General features: G+C 43.5%; 1 protein-coding gene across 1 annotated transcript in view; it reads left to right on the top strand.

Annotated features, from left to right (window-relative positions):
* Window positions 1-233: 233 nt before the first annotated feature.
* FRMD3 (FERM domain containing 3) overlaps window positions 234-15486 on the top strand; it is a 307038-nt gene continuing 291785 nt past the window's right edge. Inside the window, exon 1 of the mRNA XM_032634061.1 lies at window positions 234-571. Within this exon, the coding sequence (XP_032489952.1) occupies window positions 425-571 (147 nt within the window). The 5' untranslated portion in view covers window positions 234-424. The remainder of the gene's footprint in view (window positions 572-15486) is intronic.

Raw genomic sequence — 15486 nt, 5'->3', positions numbered from 1 at the left:
AGGCCACTGCCGGGGCGCCCCGGCCACCAGCATTAGCCCTCTCTCCGCCTTCTCCTGCCGCGGCTCCTCGCGAGTGGGAGTGAGTACGTCGCGCGCCAGCCGGGGGTCGCGGGCTCGGGGCATCCTCTGCAAGCGAGCCCGGGCGGAGGGAGGCGCAGGAGCGCGCGCGAGGGGCGGAGGCGGGGAAAGGAGCGGGCGAGGCGGAGGCGAGGGAGCGGAGGGAGGGGAGCGAGGAGAAGGAGGGGCCCGCCTGCCGCGCCCCGGCCGCTAGGCGTGTGTGGCCGCAGGCGCCCATCGCCGCTGCTGTCCCGGGGCTGAGCCGCGCCCGGGTTTCCAGGACGGTGCGTGAGCGAGTGTGTGTGTCCGCGCGGGCGAGCGCCGCGCTGGCCCGGAGCCTCTCGCTCGCTTCCACGGGCCGCGGTGCATGTTCGCCTCCTGCCACTGTGTGCCGAGAGGCAGGAGGACCATGAAAATGATCCACTTTCGGAGCTCCAGCATCAAATCGCTCAGCCAGGAGATGAAATGCACCATTCGGCTGCTGGACGACTCGGAGATCTCCTGCCACATCCAGGTGCTGGGGCGAGGGAGTGGACTACACGCCGGGCGCAGGACTGGGGGGCCTCTGCGGGTGGGCGTGCGCCGGCAGGGGCGAGGAACCCAGTCGGGGGCCTGCTAGAAAGCCACATTCCTCTTCCTCCGCCCCCTGAGACTGGGAGCCCTACCCAGGGACGGGGGCACTGTGCCCCGCAGGCACCAGGCGCGCGCTTTGCCTTCCCGGGGCCCCTTCCTCTGGCTTACACGCTGCGCTCAAGTCTCGCTGCGCCTAGGCTGGGGGCGCAGGGCAGCTGCCTCCCGGGGGACTCTAACCCCTCTGTTCCCTACCCCGTCGGGATATATGAGTTCTGAGAGCCGAGAGGGGTACCTGCATGTCGCCCACTTTTTCCTTCCTCCCTTCCTCCACGTGGAGAAGGCATACACCAGCCTGGGTTTACTCATTTCTTTCTCCGGCGCCCGGGCTCCGAAGGTGCCCTCAGTCCCAGGGACCTGCTCCCTCTCCCTGCCTCCCCTCTACCGGTGGCCTTTACTTCTCAGCGTGGAGCGGCGGCGAAGTTTCCCGGGATTGAAGAGAGGCCAGGCAGCCCCGGGCTCCAGCCTTAAGGGATGGGGCGCGCGCTGCGCGGACTGGAGCTACCTCGAAAGGAATCGTGTGAAATCTGAGTGTTTCAGAGAAAAGAAAAGGGCTGTGAGGCCGGCAGGGAGGGAACCCTGCAGGACCTGGGTTCTGGGAAAAAGCGCCCTTTGGGATATTGGTGGACATTTGCTCTCGTCCAAGTTGGAGAAGGCCACAGTTGTTTGGGTGAAGGCAGCTTTGCTGGCAACCCCGTCCTCGGGTAGTAAGTGCCTTTGGGCTTGCAGTAGATCTAGTGTGAGCTGCAGTGGGGTGTGTGTGTGTGTGTTCTTTCAGTGCATGTATATGTAGGCAGGTATGTGTCCTGTCCCAAGACCCACTTGGGGCATACAACCTGGAAAGGTCATGTCAGGGTTCAGCACTATTGGCTTCTGACTTTTAAATCTATTTACTTATTTATCTCTCTGATTTCCTCTTCTCACATACCTGAGTCTTGAAGCTCCGGGACAGAGTGAGCTGTTTTAAAAATACTGGGCACCCTACCCCCGTTCTGGTGAGAGATGAATGGAAGCAGCGTCTCCCAGGGGCAAGAATCTGCCTCTGGGCTGTGTTAACCAAGAATGAATGAATGAATGGTCTTCCCCCTCCTTTTTTTTTTCTTTTCTTGTGGGAGTTTGTGACATAGGGACAGTGACAACTAATTTGTGAGCTGACAACTGGATAAGTTTCAAGGGAGGAATGTGGTGCCCTATGACCTCCCAGGAAAGTAGGCTCCCACTGACTTTCCTGGAGGATCTTGAATTTCATTCTGGGCTAAGCATTGCTGCTAAACTTAATAATAAAAGGATTAGCAAGATAGGCAGTTTTTCTGTTGCCACGGGGTTGCACAGAAACATTTGGCATGTACTGTCTTGTGATTCAGAGAGAGTAGTTTGTGCATTTTGCTTTAAGTCCTAAAGTGGGTATACAAGAACTTTAACCCATATTGGATATGTAGATAATGAAGGAACCAGTGGCAGAGAGTGGAGCTGTTGAGTTCTCCTGGGCTCTCTCAGCCCTTTCTCTGCCCTGTCCTTTCCCACTTGGAGTTGACACCACTGGTTTTTTTTCCCTTTGGGGGAGGAAGTCTTCCTTAGAATAGATAAATAGTCCCCAAAGGACATGTATGCATTGCCTGGTGTTCTGGGAAACAATAAATTGTAGCCAGTCTAATAGCAATTTGGAACGTTAGAGTTTGTATGGCCCAACTGATGCCAAAGAGATTAAAATGCTGTGTTCCAAAATGTTGATTTTGGCATTGCTTAAAAAAATCAAGTGTTTTATTTGGAGGCACATCTGCCCCCAAATGGTGATTATCATTTAACCAATTAAAGTGAATTAAAAGATTTTATTTTGATAATTTTGGACCTTATACCTTCCTAGAATATTTCAACCTGGGAATTGATGTTACACTTCTGAGCATAAGGTCACAAAAACCTTTCCGTTTGTTTAGGGTGAGGACAAAATGATTTTTTTTTTTTTTTTTAAAAGAAGCTTTTGGAGTCACCAGTACATGCCCTGGGGAATCCACCTGTCTTTCCTTTCTTGCTTGCCTTTTTCCTCCATTTTAGGGAATCACAAAGTTCAGAGAGTGTAAATTGTTACACAGATCTTCCCTCTGTAACCCACACAAAATGTGAGTTATGGATTTTTTTTTTTTGCAAAACAATAGCTTTTAAATATTCTTTTCCAAACTATATAATTTGGGTGGTTATTGACCAAAAAAAACCCCTTTCAAACAAACAATGTAATGGCTCAGTGTCAGCAGCCTGATAGCCAGTTCCAGTAGGAGATGCCAAGGGTCATTTGCTGTGGCTCTTCATAGGATCTAGGGTGCTGTCCCATTATGTCATTTGCATGTGAATGTTTAGGTAGAGTGGAAGAGGAATTCCAACCGGATAGGGAGCAAAAGGAGAGTCTAGGGCATCAGACAGAGGCCTGGGGAGGGGAAGGAGTTGCTAAATGTTCCCTATTGGGCTTTTCCAACTGAGCCAACCCTTGAAGTCTGGAGACTGTGGAAGGACATGGCTTAGCTCTCACCTCTTTCGTCCAGTCTTGCTGCTTCAAGTAGAGCGGAGTCCTAGACATCTTTCCCATTCCATCCACGTTTTCAGATGCTGGCAGGGTATTCACAACTCCTTCTAATGAGCTTGCCATTTTTAATACTGACTCTTATTGAGTAACATATAGACTTTTTACATTATTTCTTTGTTAGCAAATCCTGGTAAACATGGTTGCTATTATTGGAATTGCCTGGAAATTTGTACTTGTATTTGAATAGAAATCCTGGCACTGTGCCTAGTACACAGTAGGCACTTAATAATTATTTATAGATGTAGATTGAATAATTTCTGTCTGGGCTGTTAAATTCATGAGGTTAGGAACTTTCGTTGTGGTAGTTGTTCAAGGAGTCAGAAGTACGTAGAGCAGAACCTGGCATGTAGTTGTGTTCAGTAAACACTTGTTGAATGAATGAATGCTACCGGCCCAGTATTTAATGTAGCTCATTACCTGTCAGCATGAGGGTGGCATGACAGCATTGGACTGGGAATCAGGAGATACATGATTTAGTTATGTTACCAACCAGTCGTGTGACACTGAGTGAGTCATTTGACATTTGGAATCAATGTTTCTTATTTTGTAAAGTAAGGGAGTTGGGTTAGAATGGATGGCTCCAGTTTAAAAAGTCTGTAGTTTAACTATTACCTAGACCGATTACCTTTGAGTAAAACATTGCTGTTGACAGAGTGGTTGTATACACATCATCTCATGTGATTTTCATTCCTATCCTGTTATCTCCACTTTATTGATATTATTGTGTTCTTGAGTGTTATCTCAATTTTATAGGTGTAGAAAATGAGGTTCATAGATATTAGGCAACTTGAGTCACCTGGCAAGTAAGTAGATTGGAAGCCATGTCATTTGACTCAGAATCCAGAGCCCTTTCTTCTCTGCAGCTGCCTCCTGAGACTTGAGACTTAGGATGCTTTAGGCTGCAAATAAGACAGTAGCCAAGTTAAAGTGGCTTAAATAATAAGGACGCTTATTATCTTACCTAATGAGAAGTCCAGAGGTAGGGTAGCTTCAGAGTTGTTCAGCAGCTCTGCGTGGACCTAGGTACTTTCCATCTTTCCACTCTGCCACCTCAACACGTCACCTTTGTCATTTATAGTCCTGATTATAAGGTGGCTGTAGTAGTTCTGAATGTCAGTCAAGTACTAACACATCCACCATATAAGAGGTCGTGTTTCTTCCTGCATTTCTTTTTATCATGGGGGAACACCATTCCTGGAGGCCCCCATCAGTCTTCCCTTCAGATCCCATTGGCCAGGATTAGATCCTATACCCAGGACTTAGCTGCAAAAGAGTATAGAAACGTGTACGTTTGGTATTTGCACCCTTCCGGGAGGTGGGCTTTGACATCACGGAAGCAATGGAGAGGTGTGTGTACGTGTGCATGTGCCTGTGTGTGTGTAGTAGGGGGCTGGGGAACTGCTGTTGGCTAAGCAAGCAGTAGTGTCTTTCAGAATAGGTCAAACTGAGTTACAATTATTGTTACAATAAAACTGTCAGGAAAGTTTAATAAGATGTTAAGTAAGCCCAGGCTTATTTTAGGCAATCTTTGTATGACCAAATTCCACAACAAGAAAAATTATTGGATAGTCCTTTGTAGTTGGTGTTGTTAAATCAGTTCAGTCCTTACTGAGCTGGTGGGTTCTGGGCAGCTACAAGCCATCTTGTATAGAGCAGGCATCTCTGCTTTTGTTGAAGTGGCAGTATGGCAAAGTGGTTGAGAGCTTCTGTTCCTGAGTGCTACTTGCCTGGGTTTGAACCCTGGCTCTACCATTAACTAGCCAGGTGATTTGGGCAAGTCACTTTACCTCTTTAGGTCTCAGTTTCCTCATCTGTAAAGTGGGGATAATGCACAACCTCATGGGCTTATTGTAACGATTAAATGTGGGATATATGCTGAGCGCTTAGTACCTAGACCATTGTAAGAGCTGAAAAAATATTGATGGTTGTCTTACTATTATGTGAAGGTATATTGGATTTAATCCTAAGTAGTGGGAAGGCTTTGGCTTGGAATCTAATGTCTTTAAGACCAAACTCCATTACCTTTTATCCTTTTTTTTTTTTTGCGGTACGCAGGCCCCTCACTGTTGTGGCCTCTCCCGTCGCAGAGCACAGGCTCCGGACGCACAGGCTCAGCGGCCATGGCTCACGGGCCCAGCCGTTCTGCGGCATGTGGGGTCTTCCCGGACCGGGGCACGAACCCGTGTCCCCTGCATCGGCAGGCGGACTCTCAACCGCTGCGCCACCAGGGAAGCCCTCCATTACTTTTTGATTGTGCAAGACTTTAAGCGAGTCACTGGGCCTCCTGTTTTTTAATCTGTGAAATGGGCATAATAATCCCTCAGTTGCCAGTCTCCATTGGGTTGTTGAAGTGATGTCTATAAAAGCATGTTGCAAATGTTAAAACATCACCCAAATGTAGAATACTATTCTAATTAATTCAGTTGAAAAAAAGAGAGAGAGTAGTTTACTGCATCCTGATTTTCTTATCTTCTGGAACAGGAATTGGATGGTCACATGCAAACACACATACGTGCTAAATATCAGGGCCCATGATGATCCTGCTGGTGAAATTCAAGCTAGGTGCAGCTGACAGCCACGCCTTTTCTGCTAGTAAGGACAATCCAACACTTTTCTCTATCAAACTCATTGAGAATGCTACAGTGAAGTTCAGACACAAAAGGAAGAGGAGAGACAGTTTGTTAAATACTGTGGTCTAGCTCTGACGTGCTTAGGCCTAGATTACATGGGCCAGCTCTTTGTATTAAGTATATTCTGACAAAAGAAGTAATGTCATTTCAATGGTCTGCTAAGATCTTATCTCGTGATGTCCTCAAAGCAAAGGCAACGTGTATTGACTGTGGGGAGAATGCGGTACTGTTAGCTCCACATCATTTGGACAGTATATCAGCTGGGTGCTTTTAGCTAACAAATTCTAATTCAAACTGGCTTTAGCACTAAGGATGTTTACTGGATCCCATGTCCAGAAGTGCTGATTTAAGTAAGGACCTAATTCAAGGCCTATCCTGCCTTTTTGTGAGGCTTTATCCTCAGACTGATAGTGAAATGGTTATAGTAATTCCAGTTCTCACATTTTCATTGGACACCCTCCAGAAGAAGAGAAAAACTACTTCCCACTCAGCATTCCAAGCAAAAGTCCTGCAGTCATTCTGATCAGACCTCCTGGGTCACATGCCCACCCTGAACAGTGAGTGTAATCCATAGAAGGGAATGTGCTGATTAGCTTAAGGTGACCTGAACCTGAACCTGGGGATCAGAGTGGAATCAGCTTCCTTCCTGGTGGTGGTCTGCATGGGGGAGAGGTCAATGCCTAGAAATCAGGGCTCTCCTCCGAAGGAGGAGGGGGGAGGAGAGAGGGCTGCTAGAAGTTAACCACACTAGATTCTTTGTGTGGGTCAGTGATTCTCAAAGTGTGTTCTGGGGACCCCCGGGAGTCCCTGAGATCCTTGCAGGGGGCCTATGAGGTTCAGACTATTTTCAAAATAATAATAAGGTGTTTTCCTCTTCTGGGTAAAAGAGTTTTATCAAGGTATAATTTACATCCCATAAAATTCACCCATTTAAAATTGTACATTTTTAAGATCTTCACAGAGTTGTGCAACCATTACCACAAGCAATTTTGGAACATTTTCATCATCCCCAAAAGAAACCCTGTGCCCTTTAGTAGTCACACTCCCCTTTCCCCCTAAACCTCCTAGCCCTAGGCAATCACTCATCTAATTTCTGTCTCCAGAGATTTGTCTCTTGTGGCCATTTGATAAAAATGAAATCATACAATGATCTTTGGTGTCTGGCTTCTTTCAGTTAGCATAATGTTTGCAAGGTTCATCCATGTTGTAGCATGTATCAGTATTTCTTCACTTTTAATTGCTGGATAATATTCTATTGTATGGATAGATCACAGTTTATCAATTTATCTGGTGATGAAAATTTGGGTTGTTTCCACTTTTTGGCTATTATGAAGAATGTTGCAGTGCATATTCCTATGAAATTTGCCATTTCTTTTCGGTATACACCTGGGAGTGAAATTACTATGTCATATGTTTAGTAACTCTGTTTAATAGTTTGAATTGAACACTTTGACAAACTGTTCTCCCAAGCAGCTGCACCATTTTACATTTCCACCAGCAATGTATAAGGGTTTCAATTTCTCCACAGTCTTGCCAACACTTGTTATTATCTATTAGATTATAGCTATCTTAGTGGATGTGAAGTGATATCTTATTGTGGTTTTGATTTGCATTTCTTTGATGCTAATGACTTGAGCATCATTTCATGTGCTAATTGGCCATTTGTATATCTTCTTTGGAGAACTGTCTGTTTGGATCCTTTGCCCATTTAAAAATTGAATTGTCTTTTTATTATTGAGTTCTAATAATTCTTTATATATTCTGGATACAGACCCCTTATTTAATAAATGATTTAAAGATTTTTTTTTCCCATTCTTAGGGCTGTCTTTTTACTCTGATGGTGTCAACATTTTAAAAATTTCGATGAAATCCATTTAATCTATTTTTTCTTTTGTTGTTTCTGATTTTCGTGTCATAGCTAACTAACTGTTGCCTAAACCAAGGCCATGAGATTTATACCTGTGTTTTCTTTGAACAGTTTTATAGTTTTAGCTCTTATATTTAGGTCTTTGATTCATTATTTTATTGATATGTGATCACATACCATAAAATTTCACCATTTTAAAGTGTAAAATTCAGTAGATGTAGTATATTCACAAAGTTGTACAACTAATTCCAGAACATTTTCATCATCCCCCAAATGAAGCTGTACCCACTAATTGTCCCCATCTGGGACTTCCCTGGTGGTCCAGTGGCTAAGACTGTGTACTCCCAATGCAGGGGCCCCAGGTTCCTTCCCTGGTCAGGGAACTAGATCCCACATGCGCAACTAAGAGTTCGCATGCCGCAACTAAAAAAAAGATCCCACATGCTGCAACTAAAGATCCTGCATGCTGCTACTGAAGATCCTGCATTTTGCAATGAAGATCCTGCCTGCTGCAACTAAGACCCAGCGCAGCCAAATAAGTAAATAAATATTTTAAAAAAATAGTCCCCATCTGATCCATTTTGAATTAATTTTTGTATACGGTGTGAGGTAGGGGTTGAACTTGGCTCTTTTGCATGTGGATATCCAGTTGTCCCAGCACCATTTGTTGAAAAAACTATTTTTGTATTTGTCACCCTTGTTGATTTGCCTTTTCCACTCTCATTCTCTCATAAGTATACAAAAGAGTTTTCCAGAGGCTGCATGATATGTGATATTGCAACACATTGACTATGGAAGCAGTTGTGAGAATCCAGCTGTCTTCTGTTGAGCCAGACAGTAAAGATATTTACAAAAATGTAAAAAGCACTACTTTTCTCACGAAATTAGTCTTTATTTTGTAAGATAAAGTTATTTTTCATAAAAGTATGCTATTTATGTTAATGTGCAATGGGTTTATTATTTATTTTAATGAATCAATGATTGAATTTTTTTTTTTTTTTGTGGTATGCGGGTCTCTCACTGTTGTGGCCTCTCCCGTTGTGGAGCACAGGCTCCAGACGCGCAGGCTCAGCGACCATGGCTCACGGGCCCAGCCGCTCCGCGGCACGTGGGATCTCCCCGGACCGGGGCATGAACCCGGGTCCCCTGCATCAGCAGGCAGACTCTCAACCACTGCGCCACCAGGGAAGCCCAATGATTGGATATTTTAAAAAATTGTCAGCAAATATTGAGATATACAACCCAAATAAACAAAAGTTCTATAGATCATCAATAATGTAAGGGAGTTTTCAGGCCAAAGAGCTCAAGAATTGCTGGTTTTGGTGGCTATCAATTTACTGAACTTCCTGAAAAAAATTTTAAAAACCCTAAGTAAAACAAAATAGAACTCCCATGCATCTTGGGCCTCTAAGATCGCAAGTTACAAGTACTTGAAATGATGTCAATTAAATAAAAAACCCAGTTATACATGGAAAATGTGTATATGTATATTTGGAATTCTTAATATGAATGATATACCTGTGTGTGCGCATGTGTGTGTGTATGTGTGCATTGCAATATTAAGAGTAGAAGATCAAGGGCAGGCTCTGCTGTCGTAAGCATTTCCCAATTGCACTTGCTCTCCAGCTGAATCTTGATTTTTTTCAACTCTAATAATTAGATAAAGCCTTGTCTTACTCTAAGACCCCTCTTTTGATTATGGAAGATGTACAGCAACAGTGCATTAACATGTAAACTTCTTGAATCAGGTCTATCAGTCACTGAATTCTTAAGTTGTTACTTCTTTTTCTGAGTAGGCATTTTGGGAACTCTTAAAAATGTGGGATAGGGAGGGTGGAAGGGAGCCGCAAGAGGGAGGAGATATGGGGATATATGTATATGTATAGCTGATTCACTTTGTTATAAAGCAGAAACTGACACACCATTGTAAAGCAATTATACTGCAATAAAGATGTTAAAAAACAAAACATGGCAGGAAGAGAAATATCAGAATTTGTCCCTCGGAGAATCTAGTATGAGATTCACATGCGTGAGTGATAGACATTTAATAGCTAGCAGGGTTCTCTCTCAGTTCCCACTTTGTGTGGGGAAGGATTCAAGTTGCCCCTCCTATGAAATAGCAGAGAGCCAAATGTGGAGTCCGCAGATGGGGAAAAATGGGATTATGACCAGGAGCCATTAGGGCAGGTTTTACAACTGAGGTTTGAACTTAATTCAGGCTAAAAAGAGTTGGCGTTCAACTCTCGGGAGGGATGTATAAATGCTTTTCAGTCTCTGACATTCATGTGGATCTTCTGTTCTGTTGTTAAAATGCACCTTCTGATTCAGGAGGTCCTGAGGAGTGCCCTGAAATTCTGCATTTCTAATAGGCTTCCAAATGATGCTGATGCTGCTGTTCTGTGAACCCCACTTGGAATAGTAAGGCGTCAGTGAAATTTATCTGTTTTATAATAACATTCTTTTTCTTTGCGGTGCGCGGGCCTCTCACTGCCGTGGCCTCTCCCGTTGCGGAGCACAGGCTCCGGACGCGCAGGCTCAGCGGCCATGGCTCACGGGTCCAGCCGCTCCGCGGCATGTGGGATCCTCCCGGACCGGGGCACGAACCTGTGTCCCCTGCATCGGCAGGCGGACTCTCAACCATTGCGCCACAAGGGAAACCCTATAATAGCATTCTTAATTTCCTTGAGTGTGGGGCTTTTTGGCCCTTGTCTCCCTTGATAATACCTCACCTGGCACATTTCCCTCAGTAGAGGTTCAGTGAATGAATAGAGAAATCCATCCAGGTGTATCTATCGCTGATAGACTGAAGTGCTGATTAGATATTGTTGCTGCGGATGAAACGATTTCTTTTGACTCCCCGCCCCAGCCAAATCAAGAGATTGTTTTTCAAACAGGATTTCCTGTGTTGGCCAATCTGATGAAGCGTTGGACGTCCGTGAGAGCGCATGGGGGCCCAGGATTAATGAGAGAATTCTTGTCCCTCTGGGCCACACTTCCCACTCTTGCTTTCCTGTATCCTGGACTCTGGTGGCATTGTGGAGGAGCTCTGGCAACTTCTTGGCACAAACAAATCATTGTGTATAAGCCATCAGTGCCTGGAAATTTCCCAGAGGCTTAGGGGACCCAGCTGTTGTCGCTTTCAGAAGTGACCTCGGGGGACAGTGACCCCAGAGGACAGTGAAAAATACATTTGAGGTGTAACATAAGCTCCGGAGCTGTTTGTCTGGTGACTTTCCCTGAAGGTGCATCAGGGAAGTGAGAGGATCACTTTGGAAAAACATGAAGTTAATTCTGAAGGGAGGGAACGTTTGTATAGATCAAGCAATCATGTTTTTCAAAAGTGAATTAGTAAAGTTTTTTGAAATAGCATCAATCTTATTCAGTAAACATTTGAAAAATATCTTCTACATGCCAAGCACAGAGCTGGGCACTAGAGATAAAAAGAAAATAAAATCAGACATCAAGGGGCTGATAGTCATTTGGAGGCAGAGAAGCAAGATAATGATTCAAGGACAAAATGACAGATCTATGTGTGTGGAGGACCAAGAGGAGGCGTCTGTATGAGACTGAGACATCAATCAGTACCCCTGGTGTAGATGAATCTTGATTAATAATTAAAGGACAAGTGGAAATCAATTCTTTGAAGAAGGGAAAAAGGCGTTCCAAACACGATGAGCCCTTGCTTGGTGTAAAGCCATGGCCATGAAACAGCGTGATTGGACATAGAAATGAAAGAAGGGAGAATCTGGGATTAGTCCCAGGTGGTTGGTTTCAGTGACAGGGGTCATGGTGATACCAATCCAGTACTGGCCACAAATTTCGGGGACCCACTGGAAAATGAAAATATGGGACTCCTTGTTAAAAATTATTAAGAATTTCAAGATCACAAGAACAGACCGTTAAACCAGGTGTGGGATCCTTCTTAGCATGGATCCCACACCCGTGAAACTGACCCGGAGAAGCAGGTTAGGGGAGAAGATGTTGAGTCTGGGCATGTTGACTTCGTGGTGCCTGTAGGGAATCTGAGTGGAGAATTACTGGTAGCCAGTTGGAAATAAGGAATGAAAGTCAGCAGAGAGATCTGGCATGGAGACACAGATAAGAGAGTCTTCAGTATTCATGCAGGTGGTGGTAGAAACCATGTGGTATGAATGAAACTATTATGATGGGTCTTCCATTTTTGTCTTTCTGCTTGGGGCATCCTTGTAGATCAAACCAATGGAGTTTGAGCTCTGGAATTCTTTCCAAGAGCACTTGATCATTTTCCGTTAGTCTGGCAATTCCCACCTGAACGAGAGCTTCTCCATTTTCTTCTGCAAGAAAAAAAGGCAGCCAACTCAGAGTCCTCAGTGGAAAAGCACTTTCCTTCTCTTAATTCTCATTTTCTAGCTTGGAATAACAGATGAAAAAAAGTCCTCTCCCAGTTATAAGTCTCTGGGTTACAAAGCATAGGATTTTCACTCTAGGGAAGCTACGCTTTAAGACAGTGTCATGAACATTAAATAGATAATACATTTTAAAATCCTATCAACGTGGTGTAAAATTGAAGTCGACATGTCATATGAGGAGCAACTTTGCAAATTATGCTGCAATAATTTATCTTTTTAAAATATTTATTTATGTCTCAGATATCTCCAATGGCAAATTTTGTTTTCTATTTAGTTTCCAGGAGATTATTGTGAATGTTGATTAAAATAAATTCAAGTTCTGTAAAATCCCTCAAAGAAATAATTTTTGTTTTGTTTTGTTTTTGTTTTTGTTTTTGCGGTATGCGGGCCTATCACTGTTGTGGCCTCTCCCGTTGCAGAGCACAGGCTCCACACGCGCAGGCTCAGCGGCCATGGCTCAAGGGCCCAGCCGCTCCGCGCCATGTGGGATCTTCCCGGACTGGGGCACAAACCCGTGCCCCCTGCATCGGCAGGCGGACTCTCAACCACTGCGCCACCAGGGAAGCCCGAAATAATTTAATATTAGTAACATAATGACCTGGATCTTAGATATACAACAGAGCTTTGTCTGAATATATCTATTATTATGCTACGGTTTGAAATATGATTATTCTGTAGCAGGGGAAGCAATTAGCATATTAACAGATTACAGTTTGGTTTATTACCTCTCACCTCAGAAGCATAATTTGTTGCTTTAAGGCAACATTAAGCATCACCAATTGATGGTGAATGTTAGTCTGGAAAGGATTGGCTGAATCAGGGTCTTAATATGCAAACTGTGAAAATTCAAGTGCAATATCATTTACTAATGGATTGGTAATAAAATTAAGCAATCTTAAAATAAATCAGTAACTAATTAGCTTTATTAATAGAAGAGAGGACAAAAGCCTACTCAGTAAGTTGGCTAATAATTCTTCCTTGATGTTACTAACCAATGTTATTTTTTGGGCTGGTCTGTACACATATGACTGCCCATTGTTCTGAAAATAATGCTAGTCTCTGTGATCTTCATCCATATGTAGGTGTCATCTACAGTGTTATGATGGTGGGAGTCTATTGGTTCTTGTTTAGCAGCATCCTTTCTTTCTACTCATATGCCTCTTGATATCCTTGAGTAGTATGCTCATAAATTGTATTAGCTAGTTGATTAAATTGAGATCAGAGGTGTGATTTGCCTGAAGTTGCCTATTTAGCAAAATTAGGGTGGGGTATGGTGTCTTGGGTTATCGATTTGCTCCTACTAAATACTAAATACTACGCTTCTTTTGTTTTTGAATCTTTCTTGGCAGTCTAAACGATGTAATTCTTTTCCACTGACGACTGTTAATAGCACAAGGAAAAAAACTCACACTGACCATATTTCTGGGTAAAGAAAGCATGTTGATGTCTTAGAACTGTCATCTAAGGACACAGTTTTAGTTCTTCTCTACTTTCTTTAGTCAATATATGGCTCAATGTGCTTCCAAATGAAAATTGACATCAATTGATCAGATAATTATGAATTGGCATCTAACATTGCTAGATAATTGAAAGATATCTTCCCTTTCCATGTTTGGCATGGTACCAAGCAATACGTTGCTTGTATTTTGAAATTTCAAAGTAATTTGCAAAAAATTACAAAGGAGAAAAAGAGGAAGGATGATGTCATAGAATTGTCTATCTATCCTCTGTGGTAATTTACCTTGTAGTTTTGAGATTGACTCAGGAAGTCAAATTCTTAGCAATCCCAGGCCATGGTATTTAGAAGACTGCTAGAAAAATATGAAAGTAAAGTTTTTTTGTTAGGCACTAGTTACATCCTGGTCAGGCTCTCTTTGTTTTGAAGGCTTAGGTAGAAGAGTAATAAAATCTCTGAAGTCAGGGGTGGAAAAAACACTTCATACCACCTGGAGCCTTGTCAAGGGTAACTTCACCTCTTGTGTTCCCAAACCTCAAGGGAGATGTATTTCTGCTGAAGGATCATGGCGGTGGGGGGCAGGGCACCTTGAATGACACATTTTGTCTCCACATTTGGAGACATAGTTTCTCCACCAGGTGTAGATGGCATCTTCTTGGTTCAGTGCTGATTAAAAGAAAAAAAGGAGGAAAAGTTGTACAGTAATTCAAGGGCAGCCGTGAAGTCTGAGTTTGCAGCGCCAGCAGCAGTGTGGTAATTTGAGAATAGCAAATTAGAAGAACAAAGCAGATTTTAATCATATGCCACAGAGAGGAAGGTGGTTTAGGTTTATCTCCAAATTGTCCCTCCATTAGAGAAAGGGAGGTTTTTAATGCTATAATCCAGTATTTATTGCTAAAGATTTCTTTGTTTCTTTCCCCCAGACTTTCTTTACTACACTCACTGGGTGGGAAATGCCAGTCTTTTTTTCCATCCATGTACTTAGCAGTTGTTAAATATGAAACATGTTCTTGATGTTATTGGAAATGGAGAGGGGGCACAGACTTTGAGATTTGAGATCCAAGATCTTTACCTTTAGGAGATTTTTTTCTGAAGGCAAAATTGTCCCCTCCCATCCTTTCCATCCACCCATCCACTGACCGATCCATCCATTCATTCATCTGTCAACCCAGCCACCCGCTCCTCCACTCATCCATCCGACAGACATTTGCTGAGCATCTCTCTTAAGGACCAGTCTGGGTACCAGAGATAAAAAGATAAGTAAGAATATGGTCCTTTCCAGTCTGGTAGAAAAGACAGACGCATAGACAGATTCAAGGTGATACTATTACGTTTGAAGAACACTAAGGTATTATTGGAGCACATAGAGAAACCGAGGTATCAACTGGGGGAAGGTGTAACCCTCCTTTAATCTCTAATCACTCTCTTCCAAAGCCACTACTCTTCCAAAGGATATTCTTTGAAATGGATCACTGATATTTTCTTACTCCCATTTAAATGTGAATAAGAGCATCTTTAAGAACTTTGCTCTTTGTCTTGCAAATATCTCAGCAAAAATTGTACCTTGCTATAAAATGTGATTTCAAGAGAAGTCACACACCCCATTCCCTGCTTTCTACCAGCTTTTCACCCTCAACGTGTCTCCTATATAGAAATTCTTGAGCAGCCACTGGGGATCCTAATCCAGCCTGGGAAGGACCGCGAAGAGGTTTTTTTGGAGGAGATGATGTCTTAGAATCCAAGACTTAGATGAGTTTTAAAGAAAAAGTAGGCATTGTTTGGCCACTAAATTGGGGGACTGTGTTGAAAAGGGGTACAGTTAGGAAAAGAAGGGCCTCTGGCAGAAGGCTGTGCATAGGCAAAGACATGGTGTTTGCGAGGAA

This window comes from Phocoena sinus, chromosome 6, assembly GCF_008692025.1.
Source record: "Phocoena sinus isolate mPhoSin1 chromosome 6, mPhoSin1.pri, whole genome shotgun sequence".
Lineage (NCBI taxonomy): Eukaryota > Metazoa > Chordata > Mammalia > Artiodactyla > Phocoenidae > Phocoena > Phocoena sinus.
This window is presented reverse-complemented; position numbering and strand designations above follow the sequence as displayed.